Source organism: Antechinus flavipes, chromosome 3 (assembly GCF_016432865.1).
Source record: "Antechinus flavipes isolate AdamAnt ecotype Samford, QLD, Australia chromosome 3, AdamAnt_v2, whole genome shotgun sequence".
In the NCBI taxonomy this organism is placed as follows: domain Eukaryota; kingdom Metazoa; phylum Chordata; class Mammalia; order Dasyuromorphia; family Dasyuridae; genus Antechinus; species Antechinus flavipes.
Window position 1 is genome coordinate 421234525 of NC_067400.1, and position 20141 is coordinate 421254665.

The 20141-nt window shown below is 34.6% G+C and overlaps 1 protein-coding gene across 1 annotated transcript in view; it reads right to left on the reverse strand.

Moving 5' to 3' along the window:
* The window catches only part of MYO3B (myosin IIIB), a 601952-nt gene that overhangs the window by 323216 nt on the left and 258595 nt on the right, over positions 1-20141 (reverse strand). The window contains exon 21 of the mRNA XM_051990668.1: positions 18066-18195. Coding sequence (XP_051846628.1) covers positions 18066-18195 — 130 coding nt within the window. The remainder of the gene's footprint in view (positions 1-18065; positions 18196-20141) is intronic.

Below are 20141 nucleotides of genomic sequence, written 5' to 3' on the forward strand. Positions count from 1 at the left end.
TGTTCTTTGACTACTCATTCTTTAGGATTAAGTAATAATAGTCTGTAATTAATTTTAGTCATATCTTCACTGGTCTTTTACTGAATATAATTTTTATTACATTGTGATCCATAAAGAGAAGGCTTAATATTTTTTGCTTTTCAAATTTATTTGTGAAGTTTGCAAAGATGTCATGTATAACTAACATATCAATACTCCTTTCTTATTTTTATTCAATAATTAACAGAGGGATATAATTTTATTTAACTTCATTAAAATTCTACTCAAGTCCTTTATTTTTCTTCTTTCCTTTTTGGTTAAATTTTTCTAGGTCTGAGATGCATACATTGAAATTGGATATATAACCGACATTTAGTAATAAAGCAATGCAACCTGAATTAGGAAGACCTGAGTTTAAATCTAGCTAAAGACACTTATATATGACTATAATTATAATCATAGTTTATATGATTCCAGGCAAGTCATTTAATCTTTACCTGCCTCATTTTCCTCAATTATAAAATGAGGGTAATAAAAGCACTTACCTCTCAGAATTGTGAGGATCAAATAAGATATTTGTAAAAATCACTTAGCATGCTGTCTGGCACAAAAATAATATAAAAATTTGTTTCCTTCTTTCCCTGTTATGGTTTTACTCTGTCTGTAATTTTGCCTGTCTCATAAACTTTTCCTTTCAGTATTTAAATCTGGTACATGTGTTTAGTATTAATAAATCTATTGCCTATGGTATCTTTTATCACAATGTAGTTTCTTTGCTTATATTAACTAAGTCTATTTTTCCTTTTGCTTTTTCTGAAATCATGACTGCTATTATTGCCTTTTTTTTAGTTCAGCTAAAACTAATAGATTTGGCTCTTATTTTTAACTCTGGGAATCTTTGTTTCATCTCTGCTTCTTGTAATCATTTTTTCTTATGATCAATTGCATTTTGCTTTTTTATTTATTCTATCTTCTTCTGCTTTATAGATGAGTACATCCCATTCTCATTCAATTATGATGATAGTTGTATATTTCCCTCCATCCCATAGGCTTTTATTTTTCCTTCTATTGTAGCGTCTCTTAATAAGGAAGAGTGTGATGAGCAAGGAGTATGCCCAGAATAAGTGCTCTATATTTGATTATACCTGTTTTTAGCTTCCTTGCCTATATTCTCTTTCCCTCCCTCAAAGTATAATCACAGATCTTTCCTTGCCCTGCTTCACTCAATCATTCCTTCCTTTTTTCTTTCCTTCCTTCATCTTTTAGTACTTGCATCTCTAATCAGAGATCATCAAGGCCAAACTCATTTTACAAATGAGGAAACTGAGTCACTAAGTAGTTAAATGAATTACTCAGTGTCATATGAGAAGCAGTAATGCCAAGATTTGAACCCAAATTCACTAGACTTCAAATTCCATTTTCTTTCCATTAACCACAGGCAGTTGCTCTATTATCCCCTTCTATAATATTCCAAAGGCTGATTCAGAAGCCTCTTTATTTTTTATTTCTATTTTTATTTCTCAGCCCCTTTATTTTTCCACTTTGGAGGAAGAGAAACATATTTCCACAGATAAGACCCAGACAGTTTTGCAATATAGCAACTAGAAGATTATGAAAAAAGTTAAAGAAGGGAAGTGGAGCCTAGTTAAATACTAGTGAGTTGAAAATTTAGTGAGTGGTGTGTGTGACCTGGTTGAACATTTTGCTAAGATTTATGTTAATCATTCATGTATTACATTTGCTTATAGGTATCCCCAATTAATGCTAATGTAATATTTAAGTCCAGTGATGGTATCTGTTCTCTTCATGTTATATAGAAAGCTGGAAAATGAATAGAAAGGCTTTTTATGGATCTGGATTTCCTTGAGTTTCTTTCTGAATTTTACTACTTCTTCAAATGATCCAATTAAGCATCAAAATCTGGTGGGCTTCATGCCAACAATGAGTTACATGGATTAAGCATGTTTCTGATGTGCTGTAAGGTACTCTCAACCCTACAGGGAGGTCAAAATTCATAAGGCACAGATTTTTCTTAAACCAAATATTTGATGCATAAGTAAGAAGTTCATTGAGCTCTCCTGATCACTCAAACACCTATGCCACCCAGAATCACAAGTTATCAGAAGTACAAAGGGCTTATTTAAACCAGAGGCTTTCCCTCCAGTGTTTGGTCCACAATCTGTTAATCTGGGCATGAAACAATTTGTAAATATTAATCCATTCCATTTAGATTTTGGGATGCTATCAAAGTAATCCTTGGAAAAATTATATTCATAAATATTTTCATCAGGAAAAGGGAAAAGAATAGGCCAACGAATAAAAAGAAAGCCAACAAAATAAAAATCACCCACAGAAATCCTAAAAATAAGATAAGATCAACAAAACTGAAAGCAGGGTTGTATGTACCTGGACCCCAGGCATAAAGGGCCTTGGTTTTCTTGCGAAACAGGATCTAAGACAAATAGCTGATCTGGAAGTGAAACAGGTTAAAAGCAAGAAGCCAGATGGGTTAGGCTGAACAAAGATATACTAATTAGTATAATAATTTATACTCTGAAATTTCCTAAGAGGACAGGTACACAGATTTACAGTTAGAAGGGAATTTAAGGATTATTTAGTCTAAATGCCTCTATTTCTTATAGATGACAAAAATGAAGCCTAAAAAGAAACTTGCCTAAATCTGCCATGCTTTGTTCCCCACCTGGCCTGGTTCCTGACTTTAAGAACGCTGTCACCATGATTCACAGTTGCCCTCACACCCTGAAACTTCCATTAGAACTTGGGACCTTCTCATTGTGCAATATCTCTCAGCTTGGCCAGCCCCTAGCTTTATTCCCCTCCAGCCAATTATTCTGACTCTAAGAACTTTGCCAAAATACCCTCTTATTCACCCCTGCCTCTAGAGGAATAATTTGTTGTACCCCAATTTTACTCTAATCAGTCTTAATCAGTTTAATGTGATTCCACAGGGATGATGATTGCTAGTAAATATTATTGATATACTCATATAGTAATATATGTTTAGTCACTTTAGATTACTAATATTAATATAAGAATTATGTATACTAATACATATTTTATATATATCATAGTCAGGGATAATTAGATGGGATAGATTCTTCTAATAGACATCAAACTTTAAACTGCGAGCTATAAGTTCACTATCTTGTTAAATTATAGTTAAGAGACAATCAAACTAAAACCTGTTAAAGACCTTAGTTTAAGAAGGCCAAGATCTCCCAATGCATTCAAGGCCATCTCTAGTCATCCTGATCTATATCTTGCTATTGTACTCAGATAAAACTGGGAGAGAAAGTGAAGCAGGTGACCTTGAACAGTCCATTCTTACTTAAATACAACGTAAATACATGTCATGGTCCTCTTCCAGAATGAAGGACAAATAACAATGGGGCAGCTATTAAAAAAAAAAAAAACTAAGCATAAATTACACAATGAAATAAATAAATAGAAGAGATCAAACATGGAAGCATGAAAGAGTTGAAGAAGGAAGTATTACTTTTAGTTGGGGATAATGTAGAAAGGTTTAATGAAGGTACTTGAAATGGTCCTTGAAAAAAGGGAAAGCATTTTAACAGATGAACTACCTATATGACCAGATTTATTTAAATTCTAACAGATAAATTTTGGTTAATGAAAACTGATGATGAAATGTATTCCCCTCTTCATTAGAGATGTAGAACACAATATGAACAGACAATTTTCAGATGATGAAACTGAAACTATTATCACTCATATGAAAGAGTGCTCCAAATCACTACTGATCAGAGAAATGCAAATTAAGACAACTCTGAGATACCACTACATACCTCTCAGATTGGCTAAGACAACAGGAAAAAATAATGATGAATGTTGGAGGGGATGCAGGAAAACTGGGACACTGATGCATTGTTGGTGGAGTTGTGAACGAATCCAACCATTCTGGAGAGCAATTTGGAATTACGCCCAAAAAGTTATCAAATTGTGCATACCCTTTGATCCAGCAGGGTTTCTACTGGGCTTATACCCCAAAGAGATACTAAAAAAGGGAAAGGGACCTGTATGTGCCAAAATGTTTGTAGCAGCCCTGTTTGTAGTGGCTAGAAACTGGAAAATGAATGGATGCCCATCAACTGGAGAATGGTTGGGTAAATTGTGGTATATGAATGTTATGGAATATTATTGTTCTGTAAGAAATGACCATCAGGATGAATACAGAGAGGCTTGGAGAGACTTACATGAAATGATGCTAAGTGAAATGAACAGAACCAGGAGATCATTATATACTTCAACAATGATACTGAACGAGGATGTATTCTGATGGAAGTGGATTTCTTTGACAGAGACCTAACTCAGTTTCAATTGATAAATAATGGACAGAAACAGCTACACCCAAAGAAAGAACAATGGGAAATGAATGTAAACTGTCTGCATTTTTGTTTTTCTTCATGGGTTATTTCTACGTTCTGAATCCAATTCTCCCTGTGCAACAAGAGAACTGTTCAGTTCTGCACACATATATTGTATTTAGGATATACTATGACATATTTAATCTATATAGGACTGCCTGCCATCTAGGGGAGGTGGTGGAGGGAGAGGGGAAAAATCAGAACAGAAGTGAGTGCAAGGGATAATGTTGTAAAAAATTACCCTGGCATGGGTTCTGTCAATAAAAAGTTATTACAATAAAAAAAAAAGAAATGTAGACCATAGGTCCTGATAATAACATCTTTTTTAAAAATTGTACTATGTTGTAGAAATGCTTATTTTATTCCATAAATTAAAATAAAATCTTGTCAAAAAATATCCCAACATATTCTTGAAGTTGCAGTACTTTGCAGATTTGTTTTGCTTAACTATTTTTCTTTATTACATGAAGGGCACAAGGTAAAGAGGAAAATTGTTGGAAAATGATAGTAGTATAGAAAGCATAAATAAAATATTAAAATAATTCCTATAGATATTACCTTAAGCCAGATTTTATCTATATCTTATCATGACAATCAATTTCCTCTTCATTAGATCAACAATTCAAGATCAGGTAAGGAGGCCATTTCTGTACCAGATTTTTGTCTTGGATCCCTAGCACTTAGTGGCTGGCATGTGGTAGGTGTTTAATAAATGCTTATTGATTGTCTGTAGCAGTGTTATTAGTGTTACAGATCCTTCTAACCAGGCTTTAATATCATTATGGAATTGTTCTTCTCCAGCCTTTTCTTACTAAGTCACTTATTCTGTTTCCATGTGTTCCCATCAATGTCCTTCTTCTGTCTTACTCAGCAGCTCATTCCCAGTGTGCCTTTTAGAATCAGTCTCTCATGATCATAATTATCCCACTTTCCTCCAAATTCTTTCTTAAGCCAGACCTAAAATGCCCTCTAGGCTCTTGCTTACCAAATTTCCTCTTATTCTAGAAAAAAACTGAAATGTGTTTTTTTTTTTTTCCTGGCAAAATGAAAATGAGATTGTGAATGCCTCTATTTCCAGATTAAAAAAAAAAAAAAAAAAAAAAAAAAACTTCTATTATTTTCCTTCCATTTTTTATCTTACCATAGGAATCTATCTTCTTTGTACTTAAGCCTGTGTCTTAGTGGAAAAAGTCTAAAGTAGGAGCTCTTAAACTTATTAACTGTGAAACCTTAGCAAGCCACTTCACTTTCCTTAACTATAAAATGGCAAACATTTACTTTGCAGGGTTGTTTTGAGCATCAAATGAGATAATATTAATTAAAAAGCAACACTTGCCAATGCCTGGAATATAGTAGTTATTATATAACTACTTCTTTTTATTTATTTATTTATCTATCTATCTATCTGTCTATCTATTTATTTATTTGTTTGTTTGTTTGTTTATTTATTGCTGAGGCAATTGGGGTTAAGTGACTTGCCCAGAGTCACACAGCCAGGATGCATTAAGTGTCTGAGGTCAGATTTGAACTCAGGTAGACTTGGTCCACCACCAAGGCTGGTACTCTATCCATTGTGCCACCCAGCTGCCCCCCTTATTGTTTTAAACACATAAAATAAAATACAAAGGAAACAAGATTAGTGAAAATCAAGATGATTTTTTTGCCCATCTAAGTTCATGGACCTCCTGAAATTTATTGACCCCCAATATTAAGACTCTTGGTTTAGGGAGCTTCTGACAATTACAGAGGCTAAGAAACTTGCCTAGGGATACATAATTAGCTAGTAATTATCAGTAGGGATGTGCTGAAGTTATAATAATTTTCCATTTCAATTTCAAAAATCTTAAAAATTCAATTTCAACAAGAAATTTTCAATTTATTGACAGACCATCTCAAATTGGTGCCCACCAACATCAATAAAAGAAAAAGTTCATTTGGGGCAGCTAATTGCTAGGAGAGATTGGCAAAATTTGCATCTGGTTATTTTTCCCTACCAGATTTCAAAGGAGCAGTCAGTGAGCTCCATAGAATGATGAGATGGGAACAAGGAAAGAACCAAGGCCATGTTGATTCAACTCTAGATCCAAAAGTTTTTGTTCAACGTGTTGACTTAAGTGAAATCTTGGGTTACTTTTGCTCTGATCTCCCACAAGTTTTTGGCTTCTTCCCAGGATTCAAAAGATCTGAAGAACTAGATTTTGTAGCATCTTTCTCAGACTTCCCCTCCTACTCAGAAAAACACTTCTTTAGCTCTTGATTAGTAAGCAGAATACTCTTCTTCTACAAGTGAAAATGTGCCATAAAATCTTCTTAAACTGTCACTCCGATGTTTTCTAAGTTATGCCATTCATGTGTTAGTAGTCCTGGTTGAAGATTTCTAAGGAGATAGAATCACTACAAATATAATCTTCCCAAACCTCACCCTCTCTGGAAAGGGTTATAGACCAAGTTTTGCTGCGTCAGAAATTACTCTTCAGAAGACAAAAGGGTGGTACATGCATGTGAGAGGGGAAACAATAATAATTTTTAAAAAGACATAAAGGGAAGGGGAAGAGGAAGAAACTGACAGTAGCTGCTATTACTTAACTGATCATCATTGGGTATCTTAGAAATTAGAAAGTGCTGGGAAGACGTATGCATTTCTGCCACTTTCTACATCAGTAAGAGGAAACCAGTCAGCCAACTGCTATAAGAATTCAGAAAGAGCCATTTATGTCTCTTTATAAACCCATGTCTCATAAAATCATTTCCCATTCACTTAACCTTTTCAGTAATTTAGGATCTGACTTCTTAAATTGTGGCTTAAGATCCCATATTGAGTCTCATAACTGAACGTGAAGATCATGAAATTATGGTTTATTATCAGCAAATGTTCGATTTGTATACCTATTTTATATACATATATATCCAAGGTCATGTAAAAATTTCTCAGGCCAAAAGGGTCATGAGTGGGAAAAGTGTAAGGAACACTGTTCTAAGATATTTAGAAAGAGTAAGGTGGAATGAGAGATAAGGGAATCTCTCTATACCTGAATTCATGTAATGGGCTTCAAACAAGAAAGTAAAAGCTTTCTGCTGTGAAAAAAGTATTATCTTTTTCTTTTAGATCCACTAGTAAAGAAAATTATTAGTGATATTGTACTTTGAGAGAGAAGCAATCATATGATCATAGTTATAGAGCTATGGGACAAACCTCAGAAGTCATTTAGTCCAATCCCTTCATTTTATAGTAGGGAAACTGAGGCCTTGAAATATTAATTGGCAGATACCAATTCTTCTGAATCTAGAACCAATGTATTTTCCACAGAAATCCATGTCTTTCTTACCTACTTCAGATAGAAAGGGGATTTACTAAGAGTACAGATCACTCTTATCTATCTCCATCTATCTATCTATCTACCTATCTATGTGTCCATCTATCTATCTAGGACATTGCCAATTGAGTAACTCTTGACTATATATTTTTATTAAGGTTTTGATTTTCTAGCTTTTTCAATGCAGGTAAGGAGTACAAAAGAGCAGGGATAGGGAAAAGGAAAGACTATTGCCCCAGAAATAAAATGCAACTGAATTAAAAAAAAACTTTAAAAAAGAAACCTATGTCTGAAAACCAGAAATTAGAATAATACAATCATAAGAACTATATAGTGAAAAGAAACCATTCTTTTACACTTTAATGAAAGGTTCTCCTCAACAACATCAATTTATCTCTAAAGGCAACCAGTTGTGGTCTTTATCCAACTGTAGAATTAAGATTTTAGTAATTTTTGGTGGAAACTCATTGATGGCTTTCAAAATTGGTCCTCCTTGCTTTTCCCCCTTAGCTCTATTAATATAGAAGTTTGGAAAATAACTTTGTTAGGAGCTATAGTGACAAGCTGTTTCAAGAAGACTCAGGGTTTAGGTCAAGTCAAACCAAGTTAAACTTTTATTGGATACTTACTATGTGCCAGATGCTTTGTTAAGCCCTAGAGATATAAACATAAGCAAAAAAAAAAAAAAAAAAAAAAGACAGTTTCTGTTTTCAAAGAGCATAATTCTAATAGAGGGGAAATAATACAACATAAAAGGAAAGTAAAAAGGTTGTAGAAAGAGAAGTCCAGATAGTGACAGTCTGGAGAGTGGAGTATGGTTTGTCCTTAGAATGGGGGTTCCAGGAAGAACTCACCAATTGGAGAAGGGGACTGCAAGGACAGAGGGAGAAGGTAGATGAAGCATGGTGGCAAAAACCAGAGAGTGAAAGAAAATAAGATAAGAAAGAGCAGCAGTGCCCCTAATGGCTTTCTCTTACAGCAAAGATATGAAACAGATTTCTTCCTAAACTCCAGGAAACTTAGAACTTTGTTTCCAGAAGGCAAATGTGCTGTTCCTCCCTACATCAACTATATATGATTGAGAAATTGCATGCTGTTTCACTTTGTGCAAATTCTCTTTCTTTCAAGTAGTTCCCACTTTCCTTTCAAAAGTTATATTTATGCTCTCACTGAAAATACAGGATATGGAAGTGATTTGAAAATTCAGAAATTTAATATTGTTTTTGTACTATGCTTAAAACCTGGTAAGGATTTTGAAGTGAGAGGTTACAAAGCTTGTATACGGCAATACAAATTAGTGTCTCAATTCTCTGCAAAAAAAAAAAAAAAAAAAAGGTAAAGATGAGATAAATTATAAGCTAAAATTATTTTAGAAAACCCAACAGTATATTTTATTCTAAAATGACATCTTAAATATAATCCATTTTTTGGGGGAGAACTGAGTAGGAATTATTATATTTTATGAATATGTTAAACTATATATGAAAACATATGTATATATACATATATATGAAAAATGTATATATATTACATCTAAATACATATGGATAGATAGATATCTATATACCTATATACATACATACATAGATATAGATATAAATATAGGTATACATATTCTATAACATTCCTCCATAGTATTTGTCTTTTAGAACTAAATTTTTTTCTTCTATTCATTTCTTTTTACCGCCATCTTAGCTTGCAGGACAAAATCATTTCCAGGCAGGAGTCAGATATGACATGACAACTTACATGACAACAGAAAGAATTCTTTTGGTTAGAAGAAGAAAGCTGATTTTTATCTCTTTGTTCCTGTTCCTTATTGATGTTAAGGTAAGTATCACAACAGTAGGGACCATGTAGTAAATTCTTAATTCTGGGACAGCACCATCTAGTGTTCATGAATTTGAACAGTGTTGGATTTTACCAAAAGCTGGAAAAATAGAAGTTCTTAAGCTATGAAGAAGGCCTTATTCTGATTTCTCAGAATACTACAAATACCAAATTGAAAATTTTATTTACTTTGATTTGTAGGGTGGGGATAAGATGTATTGAAGACTGAGATTTAGGCACTGACACTGTACCTCATTACCCTCATCTGTACATTGAAGAGATCAGCGTCCCAGATCTCATTTTATGTTCCTATGCTTTAATGAATTTTTTCCACTAAACAATTGTACATATAACACAGACATTTCAAATTAGATGGGATTTTATTCCAGTTCTCTCTTTCTACAAATAAGGAAAAATTAAGTGTTTTGTACAAAGTTGTCATTTGTTCTCAAAAAGTACCAATGACATCATGAGGGTAATGTATCTTGACTTGCACATATATTAGGTTTAATTGAGGCATAACCATACAAAGTCATGAGACTTATTCTCTCCTCCAGACTCTCTGCAATCTAATGGCAAGACAAATGTCTAAATGACTGGCAGATGGCCCAGGATACAGGGGGTGACCTTGTACAAGGTCACATAGCTACTGGAATTACTTTAATTGTTTTCCAAGGGAAGAAGTCATCTATATAATAGTCTAAAGGCCTGAAAGAAGTGAAGAAAAGGAAATTTTATCCATTGCTTCCCATTGCTAATTTCTTTTTTTTCTGGAAGAAGCTCCAGAAATCACTCAAACTGTCATAAGCCAAGGGTAGAGGCCAGGCCAGTGATAGACTCCCTGATTTTTTTTTTTAACAGAGAAAGTTAAGAACTTGATTTTAATTTTATTTCAGACCTGAAATAAGGCAAAGGTAGCAAGCCATAGTTGTAGTGCTTAGCCAAGTTTTTCCTTTCCCTGTCAGTTGCCAAACTCAGATCTGGCAACCTCCCTCTTTTAGGATACACAAATCTGAGTAAGTGCCAGTGATTTCAAGAGAGAAAAAGCAATGAGAAAAAGGGATTCTTTCTCCCTCCTTTTAAAAAGCACTCATACAACTATTTCCAGATATAGCCACAGAAGATAAAATTCTGAATATACCCCTGTGCATAGATGAAGTTGGCTCTATAGGCAGAAAAAGTTGAGTCTCATGTTTCAGCAAATCAAAGGAAGCTTGACCCAATTAGAGTCCCTTTCGAGGAAAAGCAAAGACCTGGAGGTCCTTACTGATATCAGTTATCCTGCACCTCTGCTGAAAGATTAAATGTGCAATTAGACAAAATGATTAATGTAATGAAACTTGTGACCTGTGTATAGGCCAATGATTTGTGACAATTTTTCAGAACTCTTATACCCTGTCATTGTTGAATGTTGGTTTTAACCCTGAGACATTTATGAGCAGCTAGTTAGGCAAGACTCTTAATTTGGTGGGAAGAATGATGATTCAATACTGTTTACCCATGTGAACAAAAAGGCTGACTCCAAGAATAGAAAGAAAGGACTTTAGGACACAATTTTTTCTCGCACATGAAATACAGATGCTCAACGTTTTCTTGATTCTTAGAGATTTGAGGAAATTTCTTCTTGAATGAAATTTGGGCCTCTCTCTTGGGTGAACTATCTCTACTAAAATGGCTCTAACAGAATGACATGTTACCATATGTATTTATGTTTTTAAAATTTTTTTCAGTACTCTAACTCTAATTTTGAAAAGGACATGTGCAAAAATGTTTGAAGCAGCCCTTTTTGTAGCAGCAAGAAATTGGAAATTGAGTGAATGCCCATCAGTTCAGGAATGGCTGAATAAGTTATGATATGTGAATGGAATTATTGCTCTATAAGAAATGATGAGCAGGCTGATTTCAGAAAAGCCTGGAAAGACTTATCTAAGTGAACTGATGCTAAGTGAAGTGAGCAGAACCAAGAGAATATTGTACATATATCAAAAAGATTATGTGATGATCAGCTGTGATGGCCTTTGCTCTTTTCAACAATGAGGTGATTCAAGGCAATTCCAATAGACTTGAGATAGAAAGTGCCATCCATATCCAGAGAGAGAATTATGGCAACTGCACGTGAATCAAAGCATAGTATTTTCACCTTTGTTGTTGTTATTTGTTTGCTTGTTTTTTCTTTCTTTCTTATGTTTTTTCCCCATTGATCTTATTTTTCTTGCACAGCATAATAAACATGAAGATATATTTAGAAGAAGTATATACGTTTAAAGTTATATCAGATTGCTTGCTGTCTTGGGGAGGGGGAGAAAGGGAGAAAAAATTTTAACATAAAGTTTTGCAAAGGTGAATATTGAAAACTATTTTTCCATGTATTTGGAAAAATAAAATATATTTTTTTAATTTAAAAAATTAAAAAACAAACATATCTTAACTTCTCATTTCCTCAATCTACTCAATTCTCATAAACTACTCCTCCACTCTTACTTAGCTATACTCTTGACTTTTCTATCACCCACACATGTTTCCCTTTGAGGTTAATGAACTTCAAACTTCCTTTACCTTATCTTTTATTATTCTACATTTCCCTTTGCCTTTTGACCCTTAAATCTATTTTTTGTCCTAATCACTTACAACATTCCCTTCTCCTTTGTTCCTTTTACCACCTTCAATAAGAAACACTTGATATTCTTCCTGAATTCAACAGCTTGGTAAATCAATTCAACATGACATTATCTTCTATTCTCAAATTCCACATTTACTTATCTGATTACCAATCACATCTGATCACAGATGTAGATAAACAGGTGTATAACTGAAAAGCTGTACACTTGCTATAAAATACAAATTTTTTGCCACCCTAATTCACATGAGTTACTTCAGGTGGGTTTCTCACTCTAAATACGACTGGAATTTAAACACATATTTTTACAAAAAGGTACTGGGGATACAGTCTGTTAAAAAGAGAGTGACTTTGTAAAGGAAGGAAAAATATAGCAACAAGAATAACTGCTAAGGATGCATCTTCAATGTCACTTCTGAGACTTGAGACTAAATAGCTTTAAAGAGCAAGGGTCTTTTTAGTTCACAAACCCACCCCCTCTCTTTCTTGAGCAAAGTATAATTATTCTAAAGCTCCCATAATTAATTCTACTTTTATATCTTGGAGGGTAGGACAATGAAGCTGATCCAATACCACTACAACTCCCACAAGATTTTTGTTTTGTTTTTGGAGGAGAGTGAGGAGGATTTTGGTGGGGAGAAGAGGAGGAGGAAAGACAGAAATAGATAATATCATAATGAATTTGTATCAGAGAACATTTAAATAAAAACTCCATAAAAGAGAATTTTTTTCCTGGTAGAATGAAATTAAAATGAAATCAACAAATATTTGGGTACCTGCCATATGCAAGACATTTTGAGATACCCTAAGAAAATTTCTTTTTGCCCAAGATCATTGAGGAAACTGTTCCTCTGCTCTGTGAAACTTGTGGTATGCTTGACAACCAGCCTTTGAGGATGTCAAAACTGCCTATAAACAGAAGTGTACTAAAGCCAGCTCCTATGTGTTCCAGAGAGCCCAATGGTAAATTTTCAATGTGAAGATTTACACCTTGGAATTTGGAAACCACTACAGCTCCCACAAGATTTTTGTTTTGGAGGAGGGGGTCAGGGAATTTCTAGGGGGAGAAGCCAGTAATCTTTCTGAATGATCACTTTAAAGGGAGTTTTTCCTCACAGTTTTGGCATTTGAGACATCTTACATGTTTAACATCTTCTTAACATAAAGTAAAAAAAAACAATATTTTAACATGTCATTGCTCTGCCTACCAGCAAAGATCACACTTCAGGAAGATTTCACATTATTTGATAGACAGCATGGCCTAGTAGATAGAGGACTAGTTCCTAAGGCAAGAAGATCAAGGCTTCAAGTCTCACATTTGTTACCTCCTGCACATTAATGGTACCTTGTAACCACCAAGTACTTGTGAGAATTAATTCTTGATCCTGCATTTTATAGTTGGTTTTTATTCTGTGACTTATATTCTATATTTTATGTAACAAATCTAAAGGCTCTTCTTTGTCTCTGAGTGAAGAAGCTCATCAATTCCAATGTGCAGTCGCCTTTCTCCCTGAAATTAGATACCAAAGACTTAAGCTTTCCCACAATAACAATAAGTTAAAGAAAAACCTTGATCTCAGTTCTTCCATAAAACATTACTATTTCCTGTAGATTTGTGGATTCTCCTTGAGAAGTTGGACCCATTTTTAGCAATTAAGGTGGTCTTATCTAATCTACAGGAGTCTGGGGTCTTTCAGTAACTTCAGAATGCAGTTGTGATCCATACAATTTCTAGAAACAGTCCTTAGAGATGGAGAGAGGTGGTCTCCAACCCACATGTGGGCTATGTTTACATTCTTTCATGTAACCAATTATAATCCCTCATGCCTGTGATACTGGCCAATAATATGGTTTCTGTTTTGTTTTTTGTTCTATGCTTATAAAATGATTTGCACCTTTAATTTGGCATCTTTGGCATAAATGGAGGCAAACCATTTATTCTTTATTATCAGGTTGCATACCCCTGTTGGGGGCAACTAGAAGGCACAACGAACAGGATGCTGGATCTAAAGTCAAGAAGAGTTGGGTGTGACTGAAGTGACAACAAATGTCCATTAATAAATAATACCTTGCTTGGAGAAACTTGCCTCAGTTTATCTTTTTAAATAAATTTCTCATGTGAAATAAGAATATTATTTCAACCAAGAAATTCTTTTCCCTGCTGCAAACTTCCCTGACCTCAGCTCAGTCAGTTCTAGACAACATTCAATCTTCCAAGCCCTTTCAGTTTCATAGGATCTACCCAGGAATATATTCCCCTGGCACAGCTTTTGAGAAGGCAGGGACACCTCAATTAGGCTTTATGGTAAAACCTTAGTGGAATTTACATGGATAACTTTGTAAAAATGGACAAAAAAGGAAGGCACAGAAGATCCTTTGGGCAATTTAGCAATAGAAGCAATCCTATCAATCCAGGGGAATCACAACCATCAATTTCCAACTCACTAGGTACAGGAACACTTATCAGCTTCAAAGAAATTATATGCTACATAATGCAATAATATCATACCATATGTTATACAATACATACAAAGACAGAAAGAGAGACTACATAATGAATAGAGAACTAATTTCAGAGTCGGGACATCCTAGGTTTAAGTCTTATCTCTGATATCTACTAGCTGTATGAGTCTGAGCAAATTATTTAATCTCTTAGGACTATGGACAACTCATCTAAGTTTCAGAGTAGGCAAAGTTCTGCACCAGTTGAGGGAGGTGCTTATTTAGATGAAATAATAGATGTAGACCATGGCAACTCTGAGCATATGTTCTCACTGCCAAGATTACTAGGTGGGGAAAGGAGAGAGAAATTTCCTTTTTACCTTGTTGGAACACCAAGGAAGAGCTGGCAGAATTTCAAGAGAGAAGAAAAAGAGAGTGTAGATGAGCCTTTCTTTTCTCTTTTAATATCACAATGAATGGGTAGTACTTTCAAGATCAATAGACAATCTTCAATTCAGTCATCAAGTCACAGAGACTGATAAGGAACGAAGCTGTACAAGTCTTGTAGAACTTGACCAGAACATATCTCTCCATGGAGCCAGAGTGCACATGCCCAGCTACATTGGAAGTATTTTAGGCCAGCTGTGCAAGGACTTCTTTGATCACCCCATCATTCCTGTATCTGTCTGTATTTGTGTCAGCTTCTATAACTACAGTTGATTCTCATTATTCACAGTAATTATGTCTATAAAATCATCTCACTGAATAAGTGAATACTGAACCTTTACTCCTAGGAGAAATATAGGGTTAGTTTCCTGTAAGCCTCTAGTCTCAACATTTATGTTAGTGTTTTCCAGAGCAGCCTCAAGTACAAATTGGTGAATTTTTTCTTCCTTTTTCTGATGTACTGTATTGTTAATTCATTAATACTCAGCTTATAGCTAAAGCACTATTAATTCATGCCTGAATGAGGCTTTTTTTTTAACACATATATTTCCTCTGTAAGGGATGTCCCGTCTTTTTATGCTTAGAAACACAAGGTAACATTTCAGCATTACACTTGGGAATCACTTTAAATAATGAAACCACCACAAAAAAATACAAAAATGTGAGGCAAATGGCATTAAACCAAGAAAAAGATATTCATTTATACTATTTGAGCTGAAACAAGAAAATGGAACATCATCACTTTGACCTCAGCTGGAAATGTGCAGTCTGATGATTCAAATTTTTTCGCTTTGTACTTTTGATCCTCCTAATAACCCTGAGAAGGAGATGTGGTATTATTATTCACATTTTATAGTTAAGGAAACTGAGACAAACAAAAAATAAGGGATTTGCTCAGGATTATATGGCTCATTAGGAGTGAATAGATTTCACTAGAATGCCTAAGCATCCATAGCATAAAAAAATGTTAAGAACACCTACTCTGTGGACAGATGTAATAGAACACCATTGTGCCATAAGAAATGATGAGCAGGTGGAATATAGAAAAACCTGGAAAGAATTAGCTGAACTGGTACAAAATAAAGCAAGCAGAACCAGAAGAACATTGTACAGAGTAACAGCAATACCATGTGATAATTAACTATGAATAACTTAGCTCTTCTCAACAGTACAAAGATCCAAGACAATTCCAAAAGGCTATCCATATTCAAAGAAGAACTAATAGAATTTGAATGCAGATCGAAGCATGCTATTTTCACTTTTGTGTGTATATGTGCATTTTTTCCCCTTTGGTCTCTTTCTTCTTTCACAACATGACTAATATAGAAATATGTTTAACAAAATTGCACATACATAACCAATTTAAATGTTGATCTTTTTAGGGAGAAAGAAGCAAAGGAAGGGGGAGAGAAAATTTGGAACTCAGAATTTTAAAACAATGAATGTTGAAAATTGTCTTTATATGTAATTGGAAAAAATAAAATAATATTTTAAAAAATACCTACCGCAGACAATTTCTACTGGATCATAGACCTATTGGGCTGCATTACTTGGGTTAGTATTTCTATGTATACAAAGAGGGAAAAATCCATATTGTGGGATCAAAAATGGAAGGGAAATAATAGACATTTTCTATTTGAAAATAGGCCTCAAGGCATCCACAATCTTACTTTTGATTTGTCAGAAAAGAGTTTCTGAAAGATATGACATTTCAGAATGACCTCTAAAGCACAACAAGTATTGATTTTTGGGTTACAAATAAATTTTAGCAAGTAAGTGATTCACAGATATGAAATCCAAGAATAATGAGGACCAACTGTATATCCACATCTAAAATACATCATTCATTCAATAAACCTTCATTAAGCACTTTCTATGTGCCAAGTGCACAGTCCTACTCTTTGAGGACCTCATAATCTAATCTGGAAGACAAGATACAAGCAATAATACATAAACAAGACAAAGACATGATACATTGGAAATAACCAATGCAAGGAAAATACTAGTATTAAGAAAGATTAGGAAGCTCAGCAAAATGGTACAATAGATAGAGTACCAGCCCTGAAATCAGGAGGTCCTGAGTTCAAATCCAGGGTTCAGATACTTAATACTTAATAGTTGTGTGACCCTAGCAAATCACTTAACCCCAATTGCCTCCCAAAAAGGGAAGGATTAGGGAATGGTTCTTTTAAAAGGTAGAATTTTGGCTGGGGATTTAAAAGAAGATGAAACCTGAGAGGAAGAGAAGGAGAGATTTCAGATATGGGGAATAGACAGTAAAAATGTTGTGAGTTGAGAGATGTCATGTCTTGTTTGAAGAATAGAAAGAAGGCCATGGTCACGGGATCAAAGATGGTGTAGTAGGCAGTACAGAGTGAGGAGAATGTAAAATGTGAGAAGATTGGAAAGTTTGGGGCAGCAGATTATAAAGGAATTTGAATGATAAACAGGATTTTTTAAAAACTAGGGCTATATCCACATATATGTATTTTTTTGTTATTCAGTTGGTTCTCAGTCAGGTCTGACTCTTTGTGACTCTATTTGGGGTTTTCTTGACAAAGATACTGAAATGGTTTATCATCTCCCTCTCCAGCTCATTTTATAGAATAGAAAACCTAGTCAGAGTTAAATTACTTGCTCGGGTCACACAGCTAATAAGTGTCAGAGGGCCAAATTTGAACTCAAGAAGATGAGTCTTCTTGACTCCAGGACTGGCATTCTATCCACTGTGTCAAGAAAAGAAAATGGCAAATGCTTTTTTAAAAGTCAAATCTATAAAGAATCCCTTTTTAGAATGTTATTTCTGGAACAGGAGAAACTTCACATCAAACCCACTCCTCACTCACCCCACCATCTTCCTCTAGACCTTCCCTATCTTCAAGGCAATTTTCAAATTTCATTCTCCATTTGTAAGAATGACTTTTTACTCTGAAATCACTGTCTAGGATTAGAAGGTTTAGCAGAACAACAAGGCTAATAGAAACCACTTGAGCAGTGTGGCTCAGACTAGACTAGCAGACAAATAGATACCTGTTTTGGTTAATGGAATAGAAAAGAGCTGCTGAACAAGTTTGTTCTCTGAAGTTCTTAGGACCATGACGATGTCAGCAGGTAACGTGTCTCTATTCTTCTCAAGGAAGCCAAAAGCATCATATAAAACCTGCATCAGAAACAGTAAATAAGCAAAAAATAAGCTGCCTGCCGTCAGTAATGGGGTGAATTTGCCTAAGGTGAGTAATTAGTTGTGACAGAAAGTAGATAAAGATAGACCTCTGAAGAGAATTCAAACCTGGTGCAGCTATGCTTTCTAAATCTGGACAAGAGAGCCAAAATAAAGCACAGTGGATATGTAGCTCCTGACAAGCCCTTCACCTTCATTTCTTGTCAGAGACCTGTTACACCGAAGGACAGGTACTGCAACATGTAGGATGAACTCAGAGTCAGGACAACCTGATTCAAACCCCACCTCTCACACATTCTGACTGGGTAAGTTACAACCATACAATGTTGCAGTTGCTGATAATGTGCTGGTCTGAATTGGCAGAAAGAGTTTGCTCAAAAAGAAATTTCTTATACTAATTATACCAAAATTCTAGTCTCTGCACTACCTTGTTATTTTATGTACAGAAATAAATTGTTATTCTTGTTACTATTACTACTGCTACTATTACTGCTTTAGCTACTTATATTGTTGCTCCCACCACAATCACCACCACTGCCACTACTATTATCACTACTTTTTAGAGGCAATATGGTGTTGTGAGGAAGCCAGGAGAGACTTAAATTTCAATTTCATCCTTGACATTTGGAAGCTATGTGGCTATAGGCAAGTCATCTAAACTCGTGGAGTCTCAGTTTCTTATATCTGAAATGGGAATAACAACAATAATACCCCTTCCACATAGCTAGGTGGCTTAGAATCAGAAAGATTTATTTTCCTGAGTTGAAATCTGACCTCAGATATTTACTAGCTATGTGACCTTGGACACAACTGCTAGTTGTCTCACTTCAGTAAGTAAGGGACTAGTAGAGCCCCAAGGACATTCTACTATGTGCTGCTCCTTAGTATAGATAAATACTCTCAGATACAGAAAAGCAAGTTGTTTAACCTTTTAGCACTTAAGTTCTCTCATCTGTAAAATAAAGATACTGATATTTATACCATTTGCCTCAAAGCTATGTGAAAAAGTGCTTTCTAAATCTTAAAGCAGTATATAAATGTGAGTTATTATTATAGCTGGGTACTGATATTGAGGATATAGGATGTGTTTAACAGGGAGAAACAGAACATAGCTTCTGATTAGGGATCCAAAACAAAATCATATTAGAATTTCTTTTCAATTTGTTTTTAATTATGTTATGCAAAATTAACTTTTATATCACATTATATATTTTAAAGAGCAATCTGGACATAACATTTAAAAATTTCTCCTTTCTCTTTCTTCTATTTTCTTTCTTTTTTTTTCTTCCTTCTTTCTTATCTCTTCTCTCTTCTTTTTCTTTTCTCCCTCCCTTTTTTCTTTCTCTTTTTCTTCTTTCTTTTCTCTTCTATTTTTCCTTTTTTTTCCTTTGTCTTACCACCTCACCCAGGCTAAAAGTGCAATGGCTATCCACAGGCCTGATCCAAGTATTGAGTGGCATAGATACTTTGACCTGCTCCATTTCTGACCTGGACTGGTTTGTTCCTCCGTAAGAAGTCTGATGACCTCTTTCTGTTAGGAGCTCACCAAAATGATACTGAAATTAGTATAGACACTTGATAAGCTTAGCCCAGTGCAGCTCAGAATGCCAAAGCTAAAGAGATTTATTAGTGTCAGGCCCCTTAACAGATGAAATTACAGGCCTTTACCATTGTGATGGACTTTTAAAAATTTCTACAAAACACTTTATATTAATTTTATCATTGTCTTTCTAGGACTCTTAAACAGACCTTGCTGAGGTAATTAAGTAATCATAATTCAAGTAATATTTGCTGACTGAGTGGCCAGCAATTATATGTAAATCTTAAAATTTTTCTTATTGCTTATAAGAAAAAAAAAGTGAACTCCTTATCTTGACACTCATGGATATTTGCAACACTTCCCTAAAGTTTTATTTTTACTTATT